Source organism: Seriola lalandi, unplaced genomic scaffold, assembly GCF_002814215.2.
Source record: "Seriola lalandi dorsalis isolate HSWRI2012SDOR001 ecotype SW California unplaced genomic scaffold, Sedor1 jcf7180002054961, whole genome shotgun sequence".
NCBI classification, from domain to species: Eukaryota; Metazoa; Chordata; class Actinopteri; order Carangiformes; family Carangidae; genus Seriola; species Seriola lalandi.
Genome location: NW_019525512.1, coordinates 53,516 through 72,427, shown reverse-complemented (window position 1 = coordinate 72,427; position 18,912 = coordinate 53,516). Strand labels below are relative to the sequence as shown.

General features: G+C 41.4%; 1 protein-coding gene across 1 annotated transcript in view; it reads left to right on the top strand.

The window, feature by feature from the left end:
- The first annotated feature begins 2,031 nt into the window (after positions 1-2,031).
- usp6nl (USP6 N-terminal like) overlaps positions 2,032-18,912 on the top strand; it is a 69,301-nt gene continuing 52,420 nt past the window's right edge. The window contains exons 1-2 of the mRNA XM_023395332.2: positions 2,032-2,229; positions 10,319-10,425. Coding sequence (XP_023251100.1) covers positions 10,422-10,425 — 4 coding nt within the window. The 5' untranslated portion in view covers positions 2,032-2,229; positions 10,319-10,421. The remainder of the gene's footprint in view (positions 2,230-10,318; positions 10,426-18,912) is intronic.

Genomic DNA, 18,912 nt, shown 5'->3' with positions numbered 1-18,912 from the left:
CACATTGAAGAAAGTCCAATTTAAGACATTTAAAGAACTTTTTAAAGAGAAAATCTGCAAGTTGCAGCACTGTCTTGATTGTCCTGCATTTTCTTTCCCTTATTTTCCCATTATATCTTGGTTGCACATAATCCTTAGGTTGCAAAAACCCTAATTTAAAGCCTCTTTTACACAGAAATATGCATCTAACAGCCTGTGATCAGCGCAGTTCTTCTTGCTTTCCTCTTTCTTTCATACCCAGCTTGAATGAAATCCAGCTTTTGTATTTTTAAAGACTTTTCAAAACAAAAATGAAAAAGCAAAGCACCTGCAGGCAGCTGAGAGCAACATTTATCAACCTGTAACTTTATATATGAAGGTGACGATATATACATATATATATATATATAAGCGTGTGTGTTAACATTTGCTGGGCCACAGAACAGCATATGGCTGCAGGAGAAACAGTGGTGGTGGAGAGGAGGGGAAAAGGATAGAGAAAGAAAGATGGAGGGCAGATCACTGCAGGATTGACAGATATCTGTTCACCATTTGGCTGTCAAGTATAAGAGAGCTGTCTTTTGCAGGTGCCTAGTTTAAAATATTTTAGCATTTTCAGTTTTAGTTTTTAGCATTAAAACAAGTTGGATATGAAAAGAAAGAAGGTATATATATATATATATATATATATATATATATATATATCTGTCAGTAAAATTCTGGTTGTGATCGTCCTGCCTTCCTTTTCCTTTTCTTTCATGTCGAAGTTTCACTAAATCTGGAGGCTGGAGCTGATTCTACCTGCTGTGATTGTCTCACAACTTTTTTTTCTTTTCATATTCAACTTGCTTTTACTCTAAAAACTAAAACTGAAAATACTAAAATATTTTAAACTAGGCACCTGCAAAAGACAGCTCTCTTTTTCTTTCAGCCAATCCTACGGTGAAAAGATATCTGTCAATCCTGCAGTGATCTGCCCTCCATCTTTCTTTCTCTATCCTTTTCCCCTCCTCTCCAGCCACCACTGTTTCTCCTGCAGCCATATGCTGTTCTGTGGCCCAGCAAATGTTAACACACACACTCTGCCTATAGAGGTCAGTGTGAACTTACAGAACCAGATTTACCAGAGGTCAGCAGACTCGCTGACAGACAGACAAAGTCGTGGTGGAATAAAGATTATACCATGTTTATGTTACTGAACAGCGGATGTTACGTTCCTACTGTATCTGCAGTACTGGTTTTAATATCAGCGTCCTGGTGTACAGGCTCATTTCTGTCATATCAATATCACATCACCTTATAATCTGTCATTTTATCAGCAGATAACTTTGCGTTGTTATGTAAACAACAGTGATAGCGACCAAATCATAGTTATTTATTTGTTTGTTTATTTGCAGCGGTGGAAGTTCATTTGAGCATCTTTGAGGTCCTTAAATTGGCTATTTGTATTTCATTTTTATTATTAATTTGAATATTCAGATGTTACACAAAATATGTGATGTTACCTGCGTGCTTTGTTTCCTGTTGGCTGTTATTGTACAGCACTCTGGTTGTTTTAAATGTGCTTTATAAATAAACTTGATTTGATGATTTGAGTATTTAATCATTTATTTATCTATTTGTTTATTTTATGATTTTATGATGATATGACCAATTCTAGGCTTACAATATTTATTTGAATTATTTGAATAATAGAGTAAAGATAAAATAACGAGACTTTCCAGGTGAATAAAGGGGAAATAAAGTGTAAACAAAAGTCACTCTGAAGTTGTAAAAAAAAAAAAAAGAACATCTTAAAAAAGTGTTTATTGTTGTTTTTAATGTTAATTATCGTAAAACGTGGTTGGCATTAAGATATTTTATCTTTTATTGACCACAGATTGTAACAGGCCAGTAAAAACACAGTGGGTCGTTCAATGTGTGTGTGTGTGTGTGTGAGAGAGAGTGCGTGTGTGTGTGTGTGTGGGAGTGTGTATGTGTGTGTGTGTGAGAGTGTGTATGTGTGTGAGAGGAATGTCGCAGGCTGGACTGAGCTGCAGCAGCGGCAGCATCCAGCCGGTGAGATCAGACCAGCCCGGCGGGCGGCGCATTGCTACCTGGCTGGGATCCCTGCACGGCTTCCCACACAGAGAGTTTGAGAAGTGCTCTGGACTTCCTGGTACGGGACCATGGACATTTTCTGCTCCACTCCGGCCGGGGAACTACCCGCAGCGATGTAAACGAGGGACGACCCGTCGAGTTGAGAGCAAGGTGAGCGTGTGTAGAGTTTGTTAGCCCCCGGTGTTGTCGGCGAATGTCGGAGCAGATGGGAACTTGTCGAGCTCCTGAATTGCATCTGTCAGTGCAAACGGTAGCGTTACCGCGGGGCTGAATGACGGTAGCCCATTAACGGTCGCTTTTCAAAGTGAAATGAAACATGGCGCCGGAGCTTTTTGGACTTTATTGGGCGTCTGTTTAAAATTATTCAGGTTGTTTTACGTTTGTGAAAGAGGGTACGTTGTGTTTTATTATTGTAAACTTTGTGCTTATTTGTATTCACTGAGGCCTACCTAGCCAAACCCACCACTGTTGAGCTAACAGAGTAGAACAAAGATACTTCCGGTATCATCCTACAAAGTAAAAGTCTTTATTTACAAACACAACTCAACATCAGAGGGGTTTAGGGTGATTTGGTAAAGCTTGCGATTGTCTTTATAAGGCTTACAGTATATTTGTAGGTAATGAATAGTTCATCCCTAAAAAATATGTTCTGTTCCTAGCTAAATCTGTCCCTCCATTTGTCAGTTTATTTGGTACCCTTAACTGAAATTAATGCAATCTAATACTCAACAAATTCTCCCTTTTGTGAAGGTTATAATTCAGTTTCTGTTAAAACTATGTCAATGTGGTTAGCTGTGATGCTTTCAAAGTGTATTATGTTATACCAGCAGGTGTTCCTATTATTTTGTCCATCAGTGAGGGTAAACTAAATAGCAGAAACACTTCCCTGTACAATGCCATACAGGTCAACAGCACCACAAACTACATCCTCAAAAATGATCACACAGTTGAATCAACACCTATCTGAAACAGTTTCAGTAAAAAAACTGAACATCGTGACCTTTATGAAGGGAGGATTTACAGTGTTTGCTTCCCTGTCATGAGCTAAAGTTTTCTCGTTCTTGTTTACACAAAAATGTTCACTTGAATTATTCACAAATGTACTTTATATATATATACAAGACTTGTGTAAATCCCAATAAATAAATAAAATTTAAAGTTAGCACAAAGCAGAGGAAAATAAATTTGTCAACCTTGACTAGAATACGTTACAGTAAAAACAAAAATAATATTATTCCTAAAAATCCTCCATTTAAAATGTGGTTTTAAGATAAATGGTAAAGTTCTTGCCTTTTTCTAATGCATAAATGTGGATCTGTCGAGCCAGTATTTTATTTTGAATGTTAAAACGCTCTAATTCCGGCCCTATTTCGGTGGATTGTTGCAACGTTGACTCGGCCGAAACCCCCTCAGGCAGCCTCCCGCAACGGAATCAATGGGGCCGGAGCACCAATCACGGCCTCCCGTTGGCTGTAACCGTGAGTTCCGAGGCTCCGGATTGGCTGTTACGGGCTGTCAATCACTTTGATGAGCTCGGAGATGCAGCCGCTTTCTGTAGCGTTTAAATGAATCGAGGGGCTCAGTTGTTTACAATTTGAAACAAGAACATATGTTGAGATTAACAGGAGCGGGTCTGTTTTAGTGCTTGTGTTTGATAAAGTTGAGCCACCGTGTGTTATTTCCCGCCTCAGGAGAGACGGGATAGAGTTACCTTTTAGCAAGGTGCGTTAAGATGTTAAGAACGACAATAAAAACGGATATTAGATGAATCGTTTTCAAAATAAAAGCGCGAAATGTGTCGGTTTCAGGTTCAAAACTTAGTACTGTTGATACTCCGGACAATGTATGGAGCATATTATCAGTTAACATAGCACATATTTATATTAAATTTAAAGTAAAATAACACTATATAAATACAAGTATAAGAACATTTTATACACTTCATTAAACTTCCATGCCTTGAAAAGAGGGTATTAAGGCTTTGAATATAGGCCTATATCTGAATGTATTTATATCTATATATGTATATACATGTATAGATATACAATATATATCTTAACATTTGTAAAGCAAAACTTCACCAACTTAAAGCAACGTTAATACATTCCAGTCAATATCAATCACAATATATGTTATATGTTGTAAAATTGATGTTTTATTTTGAAAATTGTGGTAGGAAATCATATCTCTTAATGTTGCAAACTTGACAGTGGTGTGTCTTTCAATCCTTCCTATCCCGCTTCAGGATAATGCGGCTTAACGCAGTCAGGAGCTTTACAGTTTGAAAACACAAGGCGTTTGGAGTGGTATTGCACTACTGTGACTGCGTTTAGCTTCAAGACCTGAAACCTTGTAATGCACATGCAGGACTGTGGAGTGGAGGATAAACTTGACACTTGCCAGTATCGAGCAAAAAAACAACCACACAAAAATCAACTGCTTGAATCAGAAACATGTATTCCCTTTACTGCAGGCCTTCGTCTGCTTATCACTGTTGGTGTCATAAAAATGTGGTTAAAGTCTCACTTGTACACTGAGCGTCAGGCTGCGATGAAGTGAGCAGCATGTCAGGATGTTTCAGGGTCAGACTATCCGCTTTATCAGCTTTTTATTTGGAGCCATTGTGTCACTGCTGCTGAGTTGCTTTTCTGGGATCAGCCCTTTTCCCAGCTCCGTTGCAAAATAGTGGAAGAAAGGAGATAGAGAGCAGCATTCCTGGGAAAGGCGAGTAAGTAGAATATTCATTTTTTATTCAAGAGCTTGTGGACACCCCCTCTCCCGTTGCTTGCTGTCTGTTTTGGGTTGTTGCTGTCTGTCAGAGAGATCACACGTCAGACGGAGAACATCACCTGCACAGCTGTCGGGCTTTCAGTGTCTCGCTCACAGACCGGAAGCTTGTTGCTGCAGCGTTTTTGAGGTTAAAGGTCTGATAAGTGTTCGTGCCACCCAGCTGCCAGCACACTATTGTCAACGTTTGACCTTTTTACACAAAACCCCCTGCTGACTTCTAGAGGTAGTCGCTGTGCTCTGTGGCATTTTCACGACCTATTTTGGATGCGAGGCACATTTGCTCTTCGCTAATAATAGTGAACTGTATTTCCCCTCCATATCAAAACATGCCTTTAATCACATTACCAAAATATAGGCGTCTAACAGCTGTTTATTATTCACATATGTTGCTTTACATTCTGTATTCACGCAGACCAACAGCCTAAAAGCAAAATATAATCAATTTACAGGAGTCTTAAAGGCAGAAAAGCAGCAAATCTTCACATTTGACCAGTTGAAACTAATGTTGTTTGGCATTTTTTCTTTATTAATGAGTTAAAAATGTCTGTCAATTAACTAGTTAACTAATTCACTTATTTTTTTCAGCACTAGTTAAAAGTTAAAAATGTCATAGAATTACAATTAGTTAATGTAAAATTTCTTCTCTTTTCCTTCTCACTCTGTTGAATACCTGGCCTGAGTAAAGCATTCGATCCGCACACGCTAATCATTTGTGCCCATATTGGGTAAAAAACATAAAATCTCTGACTGATTCAAAAAAAAAAAAGAAAGAAAAAGAGGTAGTTCCTCAGTGTGTTGAGGCTGCGGTTGGATGTGTGGCTCGGTGACAGAGAGGAAATGGGAAAAGCCCGGCAGTCGTCAGGGTCAACAACCACAAATTAGTTCATCTCCTTCTTCTGTTCGCTCTCTATCTCTGTTACAGCATCTGCCCAGCCTCTCAAGAAACAATTGAATGAGCCTGTGTGTGTGTGTGTGTGTGTGTGTGTGTGTGTGTGTGTGTGTGTGTGTGTGTGTGTGTGTGTGTGTTGTAGTAATGACGGTTTATTTGCCAGGTTGCACAGTGTTATGTGGCTCCCCAAACTCCAAACGCAGGTTTTGTCCAACTGAATGTCTGTATCATAGCAACAGAGACTTTCCAAGGTCTCTCTCTCTCTCTCTCTCTCTCTCTCTCTCTCTCTCTCTCTCTCTCTCTCTCTCTCTCTCTCTCTCTCAGCTACATACTGACAGTCTCTGTCTGTTGTGGCTGTAATTTTACTCTTGACCCTAAGAAGGACTACGTGTCCACGGTGCAGCTGTGTGTGTGTGTTTGTGTGTGTGTGTGCGCCTCCTCAAGGGAGTTTAATTCGAGCTTAAAATTTGTTTTTTCTTGTTTCTGTGAGTGTGATCATTTATAAAGTAAAGTAACAAGATGAATTAACTCCATTACACGTTATCTAGCTTGATTTTACTTCACTTTATACTATAACCCTAACCTGACAATTATCAAAATATTGTCTGTCAGCCAACTAACAGACTAATCTTTTCAGCACATCTTTATTTTCATTATTAAATTTGACTTGAATCAATTTGCAAGTAGGTTTAAAGGAATAGTTCAACATTTTCACAAAGCACTTATTCTCTTTCTCGGTGAGTAGATTGATAGAAGTCCTGTATCTGTGCAAGAAAGCAAATTTTGAATTCGAATTGTGGATCTTTTCTATTGTAAAAGTCACATGTTTCTGTGTGAAAGCTACAGATTCCTTGAATTTGCAGGTCGGCTGAAATACGATAGGAATTTCAGTACGGTGCAGCAGAATTCGAGTGACTTCATCAGACAGGCGGCCCACCCACATACCAGATGTAGTCCACACACACACACACACACACACACACACACACACACACACACGGTTCCTGCATTCCCTCACTGCTGTCCAGGCCTTGGCACCAACCTGCTGGTGCTACCCGTCTTTATTGGCCGCTGATCCCCGCTGGCTCAGTCCACCGCTCTCTGTTTTAATGCCCAGCTTCATAGGAGCGACACACAACACACCACCAGATGCTGAGCTGCCCTCTGGCCTCTGTGTGTGTGTGTGTGTGTGTGTGTGTGTGTGTGTGTGTGTGTGTGTGTGTGTGTGTGTGTGTGTGTGTGTGTGTGTGAGAGAGAGTGAAAGAGAAAGAGAGTCCCGCTCTGGCTCCTGACCCTGCATCAAATGTAACTAACCTCGTGTCCAACAAACACGCCGGTGTTTGGCCAATATGGGGCTCATGAAGGCTGATACAGATGATGTCGGATCAATCTGCCACCAGCTGGCTGCTCCCTGTTGTAATACTCACATGTCACTTTGGGCCGGTTTAACGTCAGTGGCCTGTTAGTTCACTTCAGAGACGTATAACCAGTCTGAGGGTGCATGGTTACTCCTTAACACGCCGTGACAGTAGTTACACATGTTCACAGCCGCTGTCCAGCCGAGTTTACTACACCACGACAACAGAGGTCTCGTTTGTTGAACAGCTTGTTAGCTATTGTGGTGCCAGAATATTCACAAAGTAGAATCACCTCCTCGTGGTTGTATCCCTCCGCCACTCAGACTAGTTACAGGTTACATGCGTGTTTATCCAGAGTCATTCAAAATATGAACCATTTGTGTGAAATTTTTTCATAATTTCTAATTTGAAGTCTTGAGAAATGGGTAAAAAGTGTTTTCTGAGGTCACACTGACCTTGACCTTTGACCTTTGACCACCAAAATCTAATCAGTTTGTCCTTGACTCCAGGGGAACATTGTTACCAAATTTGAAGAAATTTCCTCAAGGCGTTATGGAGATATTGCATTCACAAGATGAAAAAACATGTTTTATGAGGCCACCGTGACCTTGACCTTTTGACCTTTGACCACCAAAATCTTACCAGTTCATCCTTGAGTCCGAGTGAATGTTTGTGCCAAATTACAAGGGATTCCCTCGAGGAGTTCTTGAGATATTGCGTTCACAAGGCCAAAATCATGTTTTGTGACGTCACCATGACCATGACCTTTGAACTCTGACCTTTAGACATCAAATTCTAATCAGTTCATCCTTGAGTCCAGGTGAAATGTTTTACCAAATTTGAAAAAGTTCCATCAAGGCGTTGCTGAGACAAACTGATTCAATTTTGGTGGTCAAAGGTCAAACCCGTGACCCCAGAACTCACGTCGGCCTCTCTAAAGTGACCCCGCCTCCTCGCTTACGGTGCGTTTGATTGGCTGCATGTAGCACAGTCATGATAACTGGCCAGTGTCCCAGCGTGGGGCAGAGGTGGACATATGGTGGATCTAATCCCAGGTCAGAGCCTCGGAGCTAAGACTGTCCGCCTCAAACCCTCTGAGATCTTACTTCCTGTCTGTCGCTCTGACACGTCGTGGCTGAGGGAAGAGTTTCAGGGAGTTGCATGCTGGGTATTCAGACTCTTGGATGTAAGTCCTGCACTAAACAGAGTTTTTATTGTTGTTGGGGAAACTGAAATGAAGTCTGTCACACCTACAAACATTCTGTTGTTCTTGGAAACACTGATTAAAAACACATTTCTTTCTAAAAAAGTGATGCTGTTTTGCACAAACACGTCGTTTTCTGCCAAAATCAAAACCATATTTCACACGAGAGAGTTTGTGCATTTGTGTTTGGCCTGTACTATGTGCGGAAAATCCCCCTTTTAAAATGTTTTACTTTATTACTTTTAGTTGAAGCCTTCTATATTATTGTGAGTCCATGAGGAACTAGAGATCACTCTACAGTCTGACAGTCTGATATATATATATATATGTGTGTATATATATATATATATATTTATATAAACACTTGTGAAAAAGATATGTAATGAAAGCAGGATATTTTACAGATTAACAATAAACTTTATTGTCCAAAATGACATCACTGCACTGAAACAGTAAATTTCACTAGGAATTAAACAAAATAACTATAAAAATAAACTATAAATAAAAAACATAAGAACTAAAATACAACCCCATGTCAAATAACCTGAACTGTCCCTTTTAAATGGCCCTAAATAGCAATGTTTCTATTGGGTTTTTAAACTGCTGGTTGGATAAGACAAGCAGTACAAGGACATCAGCTTGCATTCTGGGTATTTTTCTTTACTATTTTTGACATTTTACTTACTAAGTAACAAATTCATAAATCGTAAAAATGATGAAGTAATAAAAGTCATCATTGGTTTCAGCGCTCCCATATCAAAATGTTGCCGTCCTCTTTAAAGACTTCACCCACTTTAAATCTGCATAATAGTTTCAAACTGTCCAAACGCAGTAGTAAATCGGATGATGATGATGATGATGATGATGATGGAAACATCAGCTTCTCTGTCCGTCCTCAGTGTGAATGGATCTGAGCACCTTTCTCTGCTCTGCTGCTTGTTTGTCATTCCCTCCGCCTGTGAAGAGTTCTGCTGACCTGTGCTGCTTTTTCCCTCACAGCGCTGGAGGATATTGGATCCTCAAGCATCTGCAGCGAGTTGAGCTGATGGCAACATAGTGTAGGAGGAAGGAGGGGGGGGTGGGGTGGGCTTTGATTTCGACATCACCTGCCTCATTTCCCCCCCCGCCCCGCCCCGCCCCTCACCTCTCTCCCTCCTTCCTCATCCTGCTGCAAGCATCTGCAGAGTGATCAAATTACCCATTATTACTGCATACTATCATCAGATTACTGTTATTTAGTCCAATGACCGGGTTGATTCGGATGGATGGGCGCTCGTGCACATACACACACCGCTCATTCAGCCTCCCTGTGCCCTGCCATTTCCATCCCAGCGAAGATGTTAATGAGCAGGCCCACATCCTTTAATCAACTGTGTGTGTGTGTGCATGTGTGTGTATGCGTGGTTGATTTGACACTGTATTTGTCTGTTTCAATGACACATGAATGGATCTGCGTACTTGGGCCTGTTTCCTTTATCCATTAAGATGTCAGTTATTGTTTGATTTATCATTTTATCTATAAAATGTTAGAAAATAGTGAAATATTTCTATTATGATTTTCTAAAACCGAGGGTGACGTGTTCATACTGCGTTACAGAGAAAAGGAGTGAAAACTCACACTTGAGAACCTGTAACCAGAAAATGTTTGACATTTTTATTCCTCCGCACCGGTGGCAGCCATATTGTTTTCAAGTGGTCCGTCCGTCCAACCGTCCCATTCTCTCAGACGCGATATCTCGATAACGCCTCGACAGAACTTCTTCAACTTTGGCACAAACATTCATTTGGACTCATGGATGAACTGATGAGATTTTGGTTGTCAAAGGTCTAAGCTATAACCAAAACACGACCATGTTGCAAGCAGGTGTCCTCACAAACACACTGAACACTTGGTGTCTTGATTAATAATTAGTACTAGATTAGTAGTTTCTATCAGCAGCCAGTTTAAACATGGAGTGGATATCAGGTGTGACCTCATGCTTTCTTTGTCTTCCCCAGGTCATGAGTGCCTCTACGAGAGACCCAGTGGAGAATAACCTCACCTGTCCAAAGCCCCGTCCTGCCTGGGTCTCACCCTGCCCCCCACCCCTGGACTCCCACCATGAGTAAGTTCCACCCATATTTCTTCTTCTTGCTCTCTTCCACTTTGGCTGCTTTTTTGTTGTGATGCAAATCGCAGGAAGTGGGTGTATTATCTTTTATTGTGTCTCACAACTGCCGTCGTACTCCATACTCAGTCTGATACTCGGTATCTTCATAAGAACACCATGAAAACACGGGGACACAGCATTTGTACTTTCTGCAGGTACATTTTAAAGCCTCAGTGAGGTGCTCTGTCGGTTATTGGAACCACAGAGATCGATATTTGTGCCAAGAGAAGGAATTCAGGGTTGGACCGAGGTCAAACTGTGATAGACTGAGATAGAAAACCCTCACGTCCCTGCTTTGGCCTTGACACCTTATTAAAGGTCCCAGTTTTACACTTCTCCTGTGTTTTATTTTGAAGTGTTGATCCATAAAAAGATGGTTTTAAGAACCAAAAACCATCTTGATGTAGTTTTACATCTCCTCTCTCAGGCTTCTTTCTGGAGCTCTAGTAACAACAGGTCAGTGAGCCAATCAGAAGAGAGGAGGCTCTGAGACTCTCTTCTGATTGGCTGTTTTTTTTGAGTGATCCAATAAAAATAAAACAGATTTCAGGTAAAACCCCTCAGAGAAACCGAATCCTGCAAGGTTTGGATGGTGGGTTCAGGCAGCTTGGGTTGTGGCTGAGAGCGGTGACTGTTTGTGACATCACAAAGTTCCAGAAGTCCTGACGGCTGGTTTTAAGGCTCAGTTTCTGAATACAGGCTGTGTGCATTTCTCTGTGGACTGAGGCTTTGATACTTTCACAGTATTAATATAGAAGCTAGACCTGATCTATAATCACACTACACATGGACATCTACCTTTAGACTGGATGGGACCTTTAAAAATCTAAACATATGTAAATCACTAGTGGACAAATCTACTTTTTAGTGATTTTGTTTCTGCATTTCAACCCGAGCAGAGTGACTATAGCAAAACTATTTAAAGAGGACTGCAGCTTCAACATTGCGCTGTGGCGATGGCTGTTTTGGTGAAATCAGCAGTGCTGTTTGACTTGTCTGATGTTGGATTGGTTACTAGAGCTGGAGGTTGTTGTGTCTGTATTATCTCTTAAATGTGGGTGGAGATTTTCCACCAGCGGTTGAACATCAAATAGATTTCGAATCTGTAGGTTTAACATGTAGCACTGGATGTGTTTTCCTTTGCACCTCCAACCTGCTCCTCCTCCTCCTCCTCCTCCTCCTCCTCCTCCCTGACGGCAGAAACATATGGCGCAGAGGAGAAGTGCTACAACCCTCACCATCTCATCATTCATCAGTCACACTGCAAAGCATGATGGGAGGGCAAATGTAGCGGAATGTGGACTCCCATTATTTCCATCTACATTATCTGTGTGTGTGTGTGTGTGTGTTTGTGTGTGTGTGTGTGTGTGTGTGTGTGTGTGTGTGTGTGTGCTCGTCTCATGCGCCGCTGTATGTCAGTGTGACTGTAATGGCACGGCCTCGCATGTCGGCTCAGTGTGAGTCATCCAGGCTGCAGTATATTCTCTTAATGTCTCATATGTTCATACATGTGTGAAACGTCACACACACACACACACACACACACACACACACACACACACACACACACACACTGCGCCAGAAGTTTTCATCATTTTCACCACATGGGCTGTGTCCTGTGTTCTGGTTGATGTGGATGAAACCTTATTAATATTTCTTAATATCAATCATTTTTTATTATGGTATATCATGTGCAGGTTGACTTTCTATTCTTTGTTTAGCACCTTTTAAACCGTCCTCACCCACGTGATATTGGGATGTTTGACTGAGTTATTCTTCTCAGTTTGTTCATTTTAGTGTAAACCTGCCAACAACCCCATAAAATACTTGAAAAATGACACAAGAACCTGTAAAAATGTACCAATGTTTAGCAGTAAGCACTCAAAATATCATTATAGTACAGTTCAGGGTTGTAAAAAATATTGTTTCACTACTTACACACAGAAATACAACAGAAAAATAAAACTATAATGAACCCTATTTAAATGTAACGTGAATCTATCACGACTAATTTTTGTGCTTGTTTGTCTTCAAATGCCTGAAAATATTAATAATTCACCTTTAACTACAGTGAGTAGAAATAAAGTTATGTTACTATAAATAAAACATGCTCATGGTTTTCCCCAGGGAATAGACAGAGCCCAGATTGTTGAAACATACTTTCATATCAGTGTACTGTTCGTTTCATTTAGCTGCAGCTCTCAAATAATCAATCAATAAACAATCCCTCACTGTAACACAACATTTAAGATTTTTCTCATTGATACCAAATCCCAAATTAGTAAGTTTAGGAAAGGAAGGAAGAAAGGGAGTTTATTCCTTCACCACCCAGAGTTATTTGCTCTGTGTATCAGGCCTCCACAGTTTACAGCTCTACCCTCTCAGACCTCCTTGTTTTCTTTGCCATTTAGCTCACTTCACAGATAAGGATTGAACGCGAGCCAACGTTTCCTCCTGCCAGCGCCGTTAACTCACTCTGCACTGGACGGTTCGCAGCCTCGCCTCCGTGCCGAGCCGCGAGGCTGTAGATCTGTGTACCGGGGGGGGGGGGCTTGGACTGGGTTACCGTGGCAACCCAGCGCACGCTGAGGCCATAACCGGAAGGCGATTGGATTAAGCAGCATGGCTGAAGGGTGGTGTTGGTGGTGGGACTACTGAGAGGTTTAACCCGATTACTGCCTTTGCCTTTGCAAACTGCCGCCAACTGTGCACATGCACATACACACAAACCGTATGTGTGTGTGTGTGTGTGTGTGTGTGTGTGTGTGTGTGTGTGTGTGTGTGTGTGTGTGTGTGTGTGTGTGAGAGTGAGAGAGAGATAGAGAGATGATCTGATTGATTGTGAGTGATGAAAATGGAGAAAAGACTGATTGATGAGCTGAGTGGAGGAACAGTGGGAAGTGGTGGTGCTGTCTCTTTCTGTGTGTGTGTGTGTGTGTGTGTGTGTGTGTGTGTTTGTTTGTGTGTCACCCCAATGCCCTGATGTGTTTAATGTATAAAAAATCAATACATTATTGTGTTAGGAATGTAAGAAACTTTGTGTAGGTATTTGCAGATTGAATCAAACACCATCAAGAGGAACTGAATCATTAGAAGTAAAACAATGTGAAAAGGAAGTGAAAACAAGCATCATCAGTTAATCTCCATGCAAACAATGAACTGTCCTGAACAAACTCCGTGCTGCTATTGTTGTTTTAACATGACCTGAATGTGCTCCGAGAGAAAAGGCTTTTATGTGTTTCATTATTTATCTCAACCTTTGATAGACTCACTCTCACTCTCTCTCTGTCTCTCTCTCTCTCGATGGTTGACGATGTTGATATCCGGAGCTAATTACCTTAATTACCCCTCCTACAACACACACACACACACACACACACACACACACACACACACACAACCGCAGACCCGGGGCAGGGCGGGGTTAGTTACTCTTAACAAGGATGGATGACTCACTGTGGATAGTGTGAATATCAGTGGTAAAAGAGAAAGAGTTGGACTCATCTTTGTTCAGGTGTAAAAATGCTTACTCAGGGTTTGAAAAGTGTGGTCCGGGGACCCACAGGGGCCCTGAAGGGGTTCAAGGTTTGTCAGAAATAGTATCAACAGTAGAAGTGAGTATTTGTGGCGGTGTTAAAGTGAGCCAGACAGTAGATATGTGATTTTAGCATGAATTCAAATGCTAAGCTACTGTTAAATTTCCGTGATGCATCAAGGAAGCAGTCCCCTATACAAGCACAATCATTTGGTATCTATGGCAACACATGCGTGTCAGTGCACGAGTGAGATTTTCCCAGACACAACAGAAGATGAGTCGTATCATATGTCAAATGCAAAACAACTTATAATGCTCGTAATGAACTGTGACCACACGCAGGCAGAACAAATGCACGTAGTCTAAAAGTGAGAAAAACAATCAGAAAACAGTTTGATCAGGATCATCTGCGGCTAAATATTGGTTCGCAGAGTGCGGCTAACGTTAGCAGTGCTAGCACCAGCAGCAGGTTAACGTCCACATTCCTGTGCTGAACCTGGTTACACATTGCTCCTGACACACAACCTCTCTCTCATTTTCTACAGATCAAAATACTGATAAACAGCATTGGTTTTTATGAGATATAATCCATCCTGCTTTCCGACTTGCTTGTTTACAACATTCTGCTGCGGCTGCGTAACATCTTAGATATTATCAATGTTGTGCATTCATAAAATATTAATGATAAGTTTAACTGAGCCGTATATCAGCGAAAGTAGTAACGTTTAATCGTTTATTCGACTAATCACATTAATCCCTGCTTGATACAAGGCAGGAAGTCTCACTGAGTATATTGACGTTTCATGTGCGCACACACACACACACACAGCAGTACATATCTGCTTGTTCATATACACACGGACATTGATGACACATAATGAGAAATCACAGTTTAATGAAATTGGTATTGTTGTCACAGGTTTTACCTCGCGGGACAAAACTTTATCAGAGGTTCGGTCCATTTAAAACCTGCCCACGTCGCCTGAAGCTGCATTAAGTGACATAGATGAAGTGAACAAAAGAACAAACAACACGCCGTCATTAAATGTTGCTGTAGGAAATGGATGCAACGCCGAGTGCTAACGGCGAAAGGGAGGGGACGGTGATGACAGATGAAGAAGACACACGGAAGCTGTGTAACGTTTTATTGGTGTTGTATAAACAGAGCCGTTAGTTAAAGGAGCGTAATGGCTGTACAAAGACGGAGACGGGCGGGGACATTGAGTTTCTGTCGGCAGCAGCAGTTTGGTTTGTCATCCATAGAAATAAATAGAGGGAAGGAATGAGACGGGGAAGGGGAAGAAGCTGTAATGGAGTTAATAAGTTCCTATTTATATTCTGTCTCTTCCTGCCGAGGCCTCGGAAAACTTTCCCTGTGTATAAAGAGAGGGAGAATGAAGAATTACCGTTATTAATATTAACCAAATTATGTGTAATTTACAGATGTTCACTCATTTACATACATCTACAATACACACTAATTTATACTGCGAAGATTTATTCTAGCCCTCAGAGGCTGGTACTGTATGTGCAATTTATATTTTAAATATTAGATTTTATTATTTTTTTTATCAGTGACTGGCTCGATATGTAAAAATTCAAATTATTCTGTGTGGATATTTTTAATTTTCCTTAACTTTTCATCATCACAAATGTACCACTGGTAGCTGATAAATCCCCTAAAAGAGTCTTTAGTCTTCCTCGTTGCCAGTTAGTTTCTAAAATAGAACAACATCCACCCTGAAATTACCTTTTTACAGGCTCCATGTTGTTATTAACCCTCAAAAAAAGGAAAAAAAAGAGGCTTTCAGACGTGACGCCGGTCCCACTTTATGACGTCTGAGCTCAGAAGTAGGATATTTTAGAGGAGCACTCGAGGGCAGCATGAGTGTGCAGACATGGACTGTTGACTCCAATCTGTTCACCTGTCCTTCACCTATTCCAGCACACACACACACACACACACACACACACACACACACACACACACACACACACACACACACACAGCCATCTCTCCCTGTCAGAAGAAGACTGATGTCATCGGGTGGCGTGCTGGGCACACAGTGTCTGGGTGTGGTGCAGGATAATTATCTCTTCTTCAAAGCCTCATCTGGCCTCCATCTGCTGGACTTTAGCGTGGTTAGCTTAGCCGCAGAACACACGGCACACTTCCTCTACTGCTGGACCTGCCGTATCTTTTTCCCAGCTGCCACCTGGTTTAGATTCACGCAGGACACAGACTTCTCAGTGGTCAGTGAAAAGTTTGCGCCCGAGCGCACAGGACGCCTCGGCTACAGGTTCCTGAGGGATGGGAGGGTTGTCAGTACATCAACCACATTTTCCAGGCCAGGGAACCTTGTGATCACGGTGTGCGAGCTGCCAATTCCCAGGACGATGTTAATCACACAGGGTGGATGACAGCTAATGGTGCTAATGTCTCCCTGCGGTGCATGTCATTCCCCGCCCAAGACATCGCCGTTACAAATAGCTCTTCACGAGTGTTCAGCCTGAAAATAGCACGGTGCTTCTGGTACCACCCAGTGGGGCAGAAGGGGCAGAGGGGGCGCTGGTGGTGGTGGTGGTGGGGGGGTGATTCCACAACCAATAAAACCCACAATATTCTCAGTTTACAGCCGTTTTAAAGAAGGAATAACAACCAGCTACTGTCCTTATGTCAGCTTCAACTTTCTTTCTGAACCACCCAGTGTTTTTTGCTAAATCTCTTCTGTGTCTGCTGTGTCAGTTCAGAGGTTTTAATGAGGTTTAATTTATGCAGTATTAAAGTAAGATTCACACGGAGGAGAGTTAGACGAAAAGATTGATACCAGTCTCACATCTGTCTGGTTTGATATAAGGCTTGCTTAGCTTAGCTTAGCTTAGCTTAGCTTAGTTTAGCTTAGGTCAGCTTAGCAAGAAAACCTGAAACAGGGCAAAACTTACAGAGGTTTAAGGAAATGAGGTAAAACTTGTTCATTCATTAACTGTACAGATGGTAGAGTTTGTTAATGTTGGACTGAGCTGTCGGTCTCTGCCAAAAAGTGAAGAACTGGCTTTAGTTTAAGTTTTCTTTTCACACTGAAGTCATATTTATACAGATACACGACATGAGGTGCCTGAAAATAACAACATTTTAACAGTAATAAAACTATAATTTGGTTTTCTGTACTTGTATAAAAGAAATAAAGCGGCACAGTTGTTGTTATTGGTTCCACATCCTGGGGTATAACAGAGATGTCAGATTTGCTCAATCCTGTTTACCTCTATTTTTGCTTTGTTTGTTTTTGCTCATTCGATCATAGCACATTTCTGAAAGCACTTGAAGGCAGCATTTGTTCTTGTGTTTTGTTTTTGTTTTTGCGTCCGCTGAACCCTTAAGCCCTGAAGTGAAGATGATGACACATCTCCTGGTGAGAAATGTCTTCACCGGCTCCGCGTACTCAGAGCCTCTGTGCCCACTGAATGACTGGAGGCTAATTACTACAGAGATCGGTATTTGTTTGTTCGGAGAGATCACCTCAGGGAAACAGGACTGTTTCAGTTTGTTGCTGCTGCACAGGTCGGGCAGGTTTATTAGCCTGCCGCGCTTCCTCCACTTCAAAGACTCGTCTGTGCTGTAAATTTGAACTTGAACATAGATTAAGGATTAAGATGAGTCCAGATTTTAAGCATGTTGTTTTCATTAATGCTGGGCTGGTTGAAGTCCACATCTAAGGTCTCCAGCAGACAGGAAATGAGGCAGGCGTCGTTATAAACAGTAGTACTCCCAGTCCTAGAATGCTGTTTAATGTTTTACTTACATTTACTACAAACCGTGACTGAGTCTGCTCAGCTGGTACAGTTTGGAAATATGCTTTTATTTCTTTTTTAAATGTTTTTTAATGTAATTGTTTTAATAGGAATAGATTTTGCTCGTGTGATCTAGGCGTCAGTGTTGTGCCCATATGGACGATGATACTCAGAGCGATCGCTGATTGCTCATGCCTTTGCAAATGTCACAACAATATTTGACTAGTTTTCCCATTAATGTCGTAACTTATGATATTAAATTCAATTTGCACCGCCACAGTTTCAGTATATAACCACATATAACCATGTTTGCAACCTACGCATGTGCTAATCCTGCTGCTTTTTACGGTTGTAAATTGAACTTTTGGACAGTCAGTGAGAGAGACGCATCATATCTACTATCAGCAGTTTCCCAGGGTGACGATAGGAAGATCAGATTATTGGAAATAACTGGATGTATCCCCGAGAAAATAAATAAAGGTTGATGATGATGGTGATGATGATCTCCTTATCATATGAAAATGAATGGAAACCAATGGCTGCTCAGAAAAAGTAGGAAAATACAGCCAACTGAGAGTCAGGTGTGTTATGCTAGTAGCGGCTAATGTAACTTAGCTTAGATGAGGAGCAGGTTCAAATTACACATTGTGCCTTTAATTTTGGACTTCCTGTGGATGTGATGTTACATTCACAATCAACACTCTGTAAAAGGAAAGTTTTCTGCCAACTCACTTCAAAGTTGTTTCGTTTTTAATTTTTATGTCGTCAGAAGCGTTTTCGTCGCTTTCGTCTCTTTCACTTTCCCCCTGTTTTCTCTCCGTTCTGTCCTCCTCTCTCTCTCTCTCTTTTTTTCCCGCCTCCACGGTTCATTCCAGTTCCCGCCAGTGTGTGCGTTCCATGACGACTGAGGAGTGAACTGTGTGTCATGTGTGTGTAAAAATCTGTGATCTGATGCCAGTTGTGTGGAGGAATGCAGTTCGTCCACCCTCCCACTCTGAATTCTCTGTCCTTTCCTGCAGCAGAGAAGGATGCTCAGATGTCATGTGTGTGGAGACAGGGATGTGTGTGTGTGTGTGTGTGTGTGTGTGTGTGTGTGTGTGTGTGTGTGTGTTGACTTA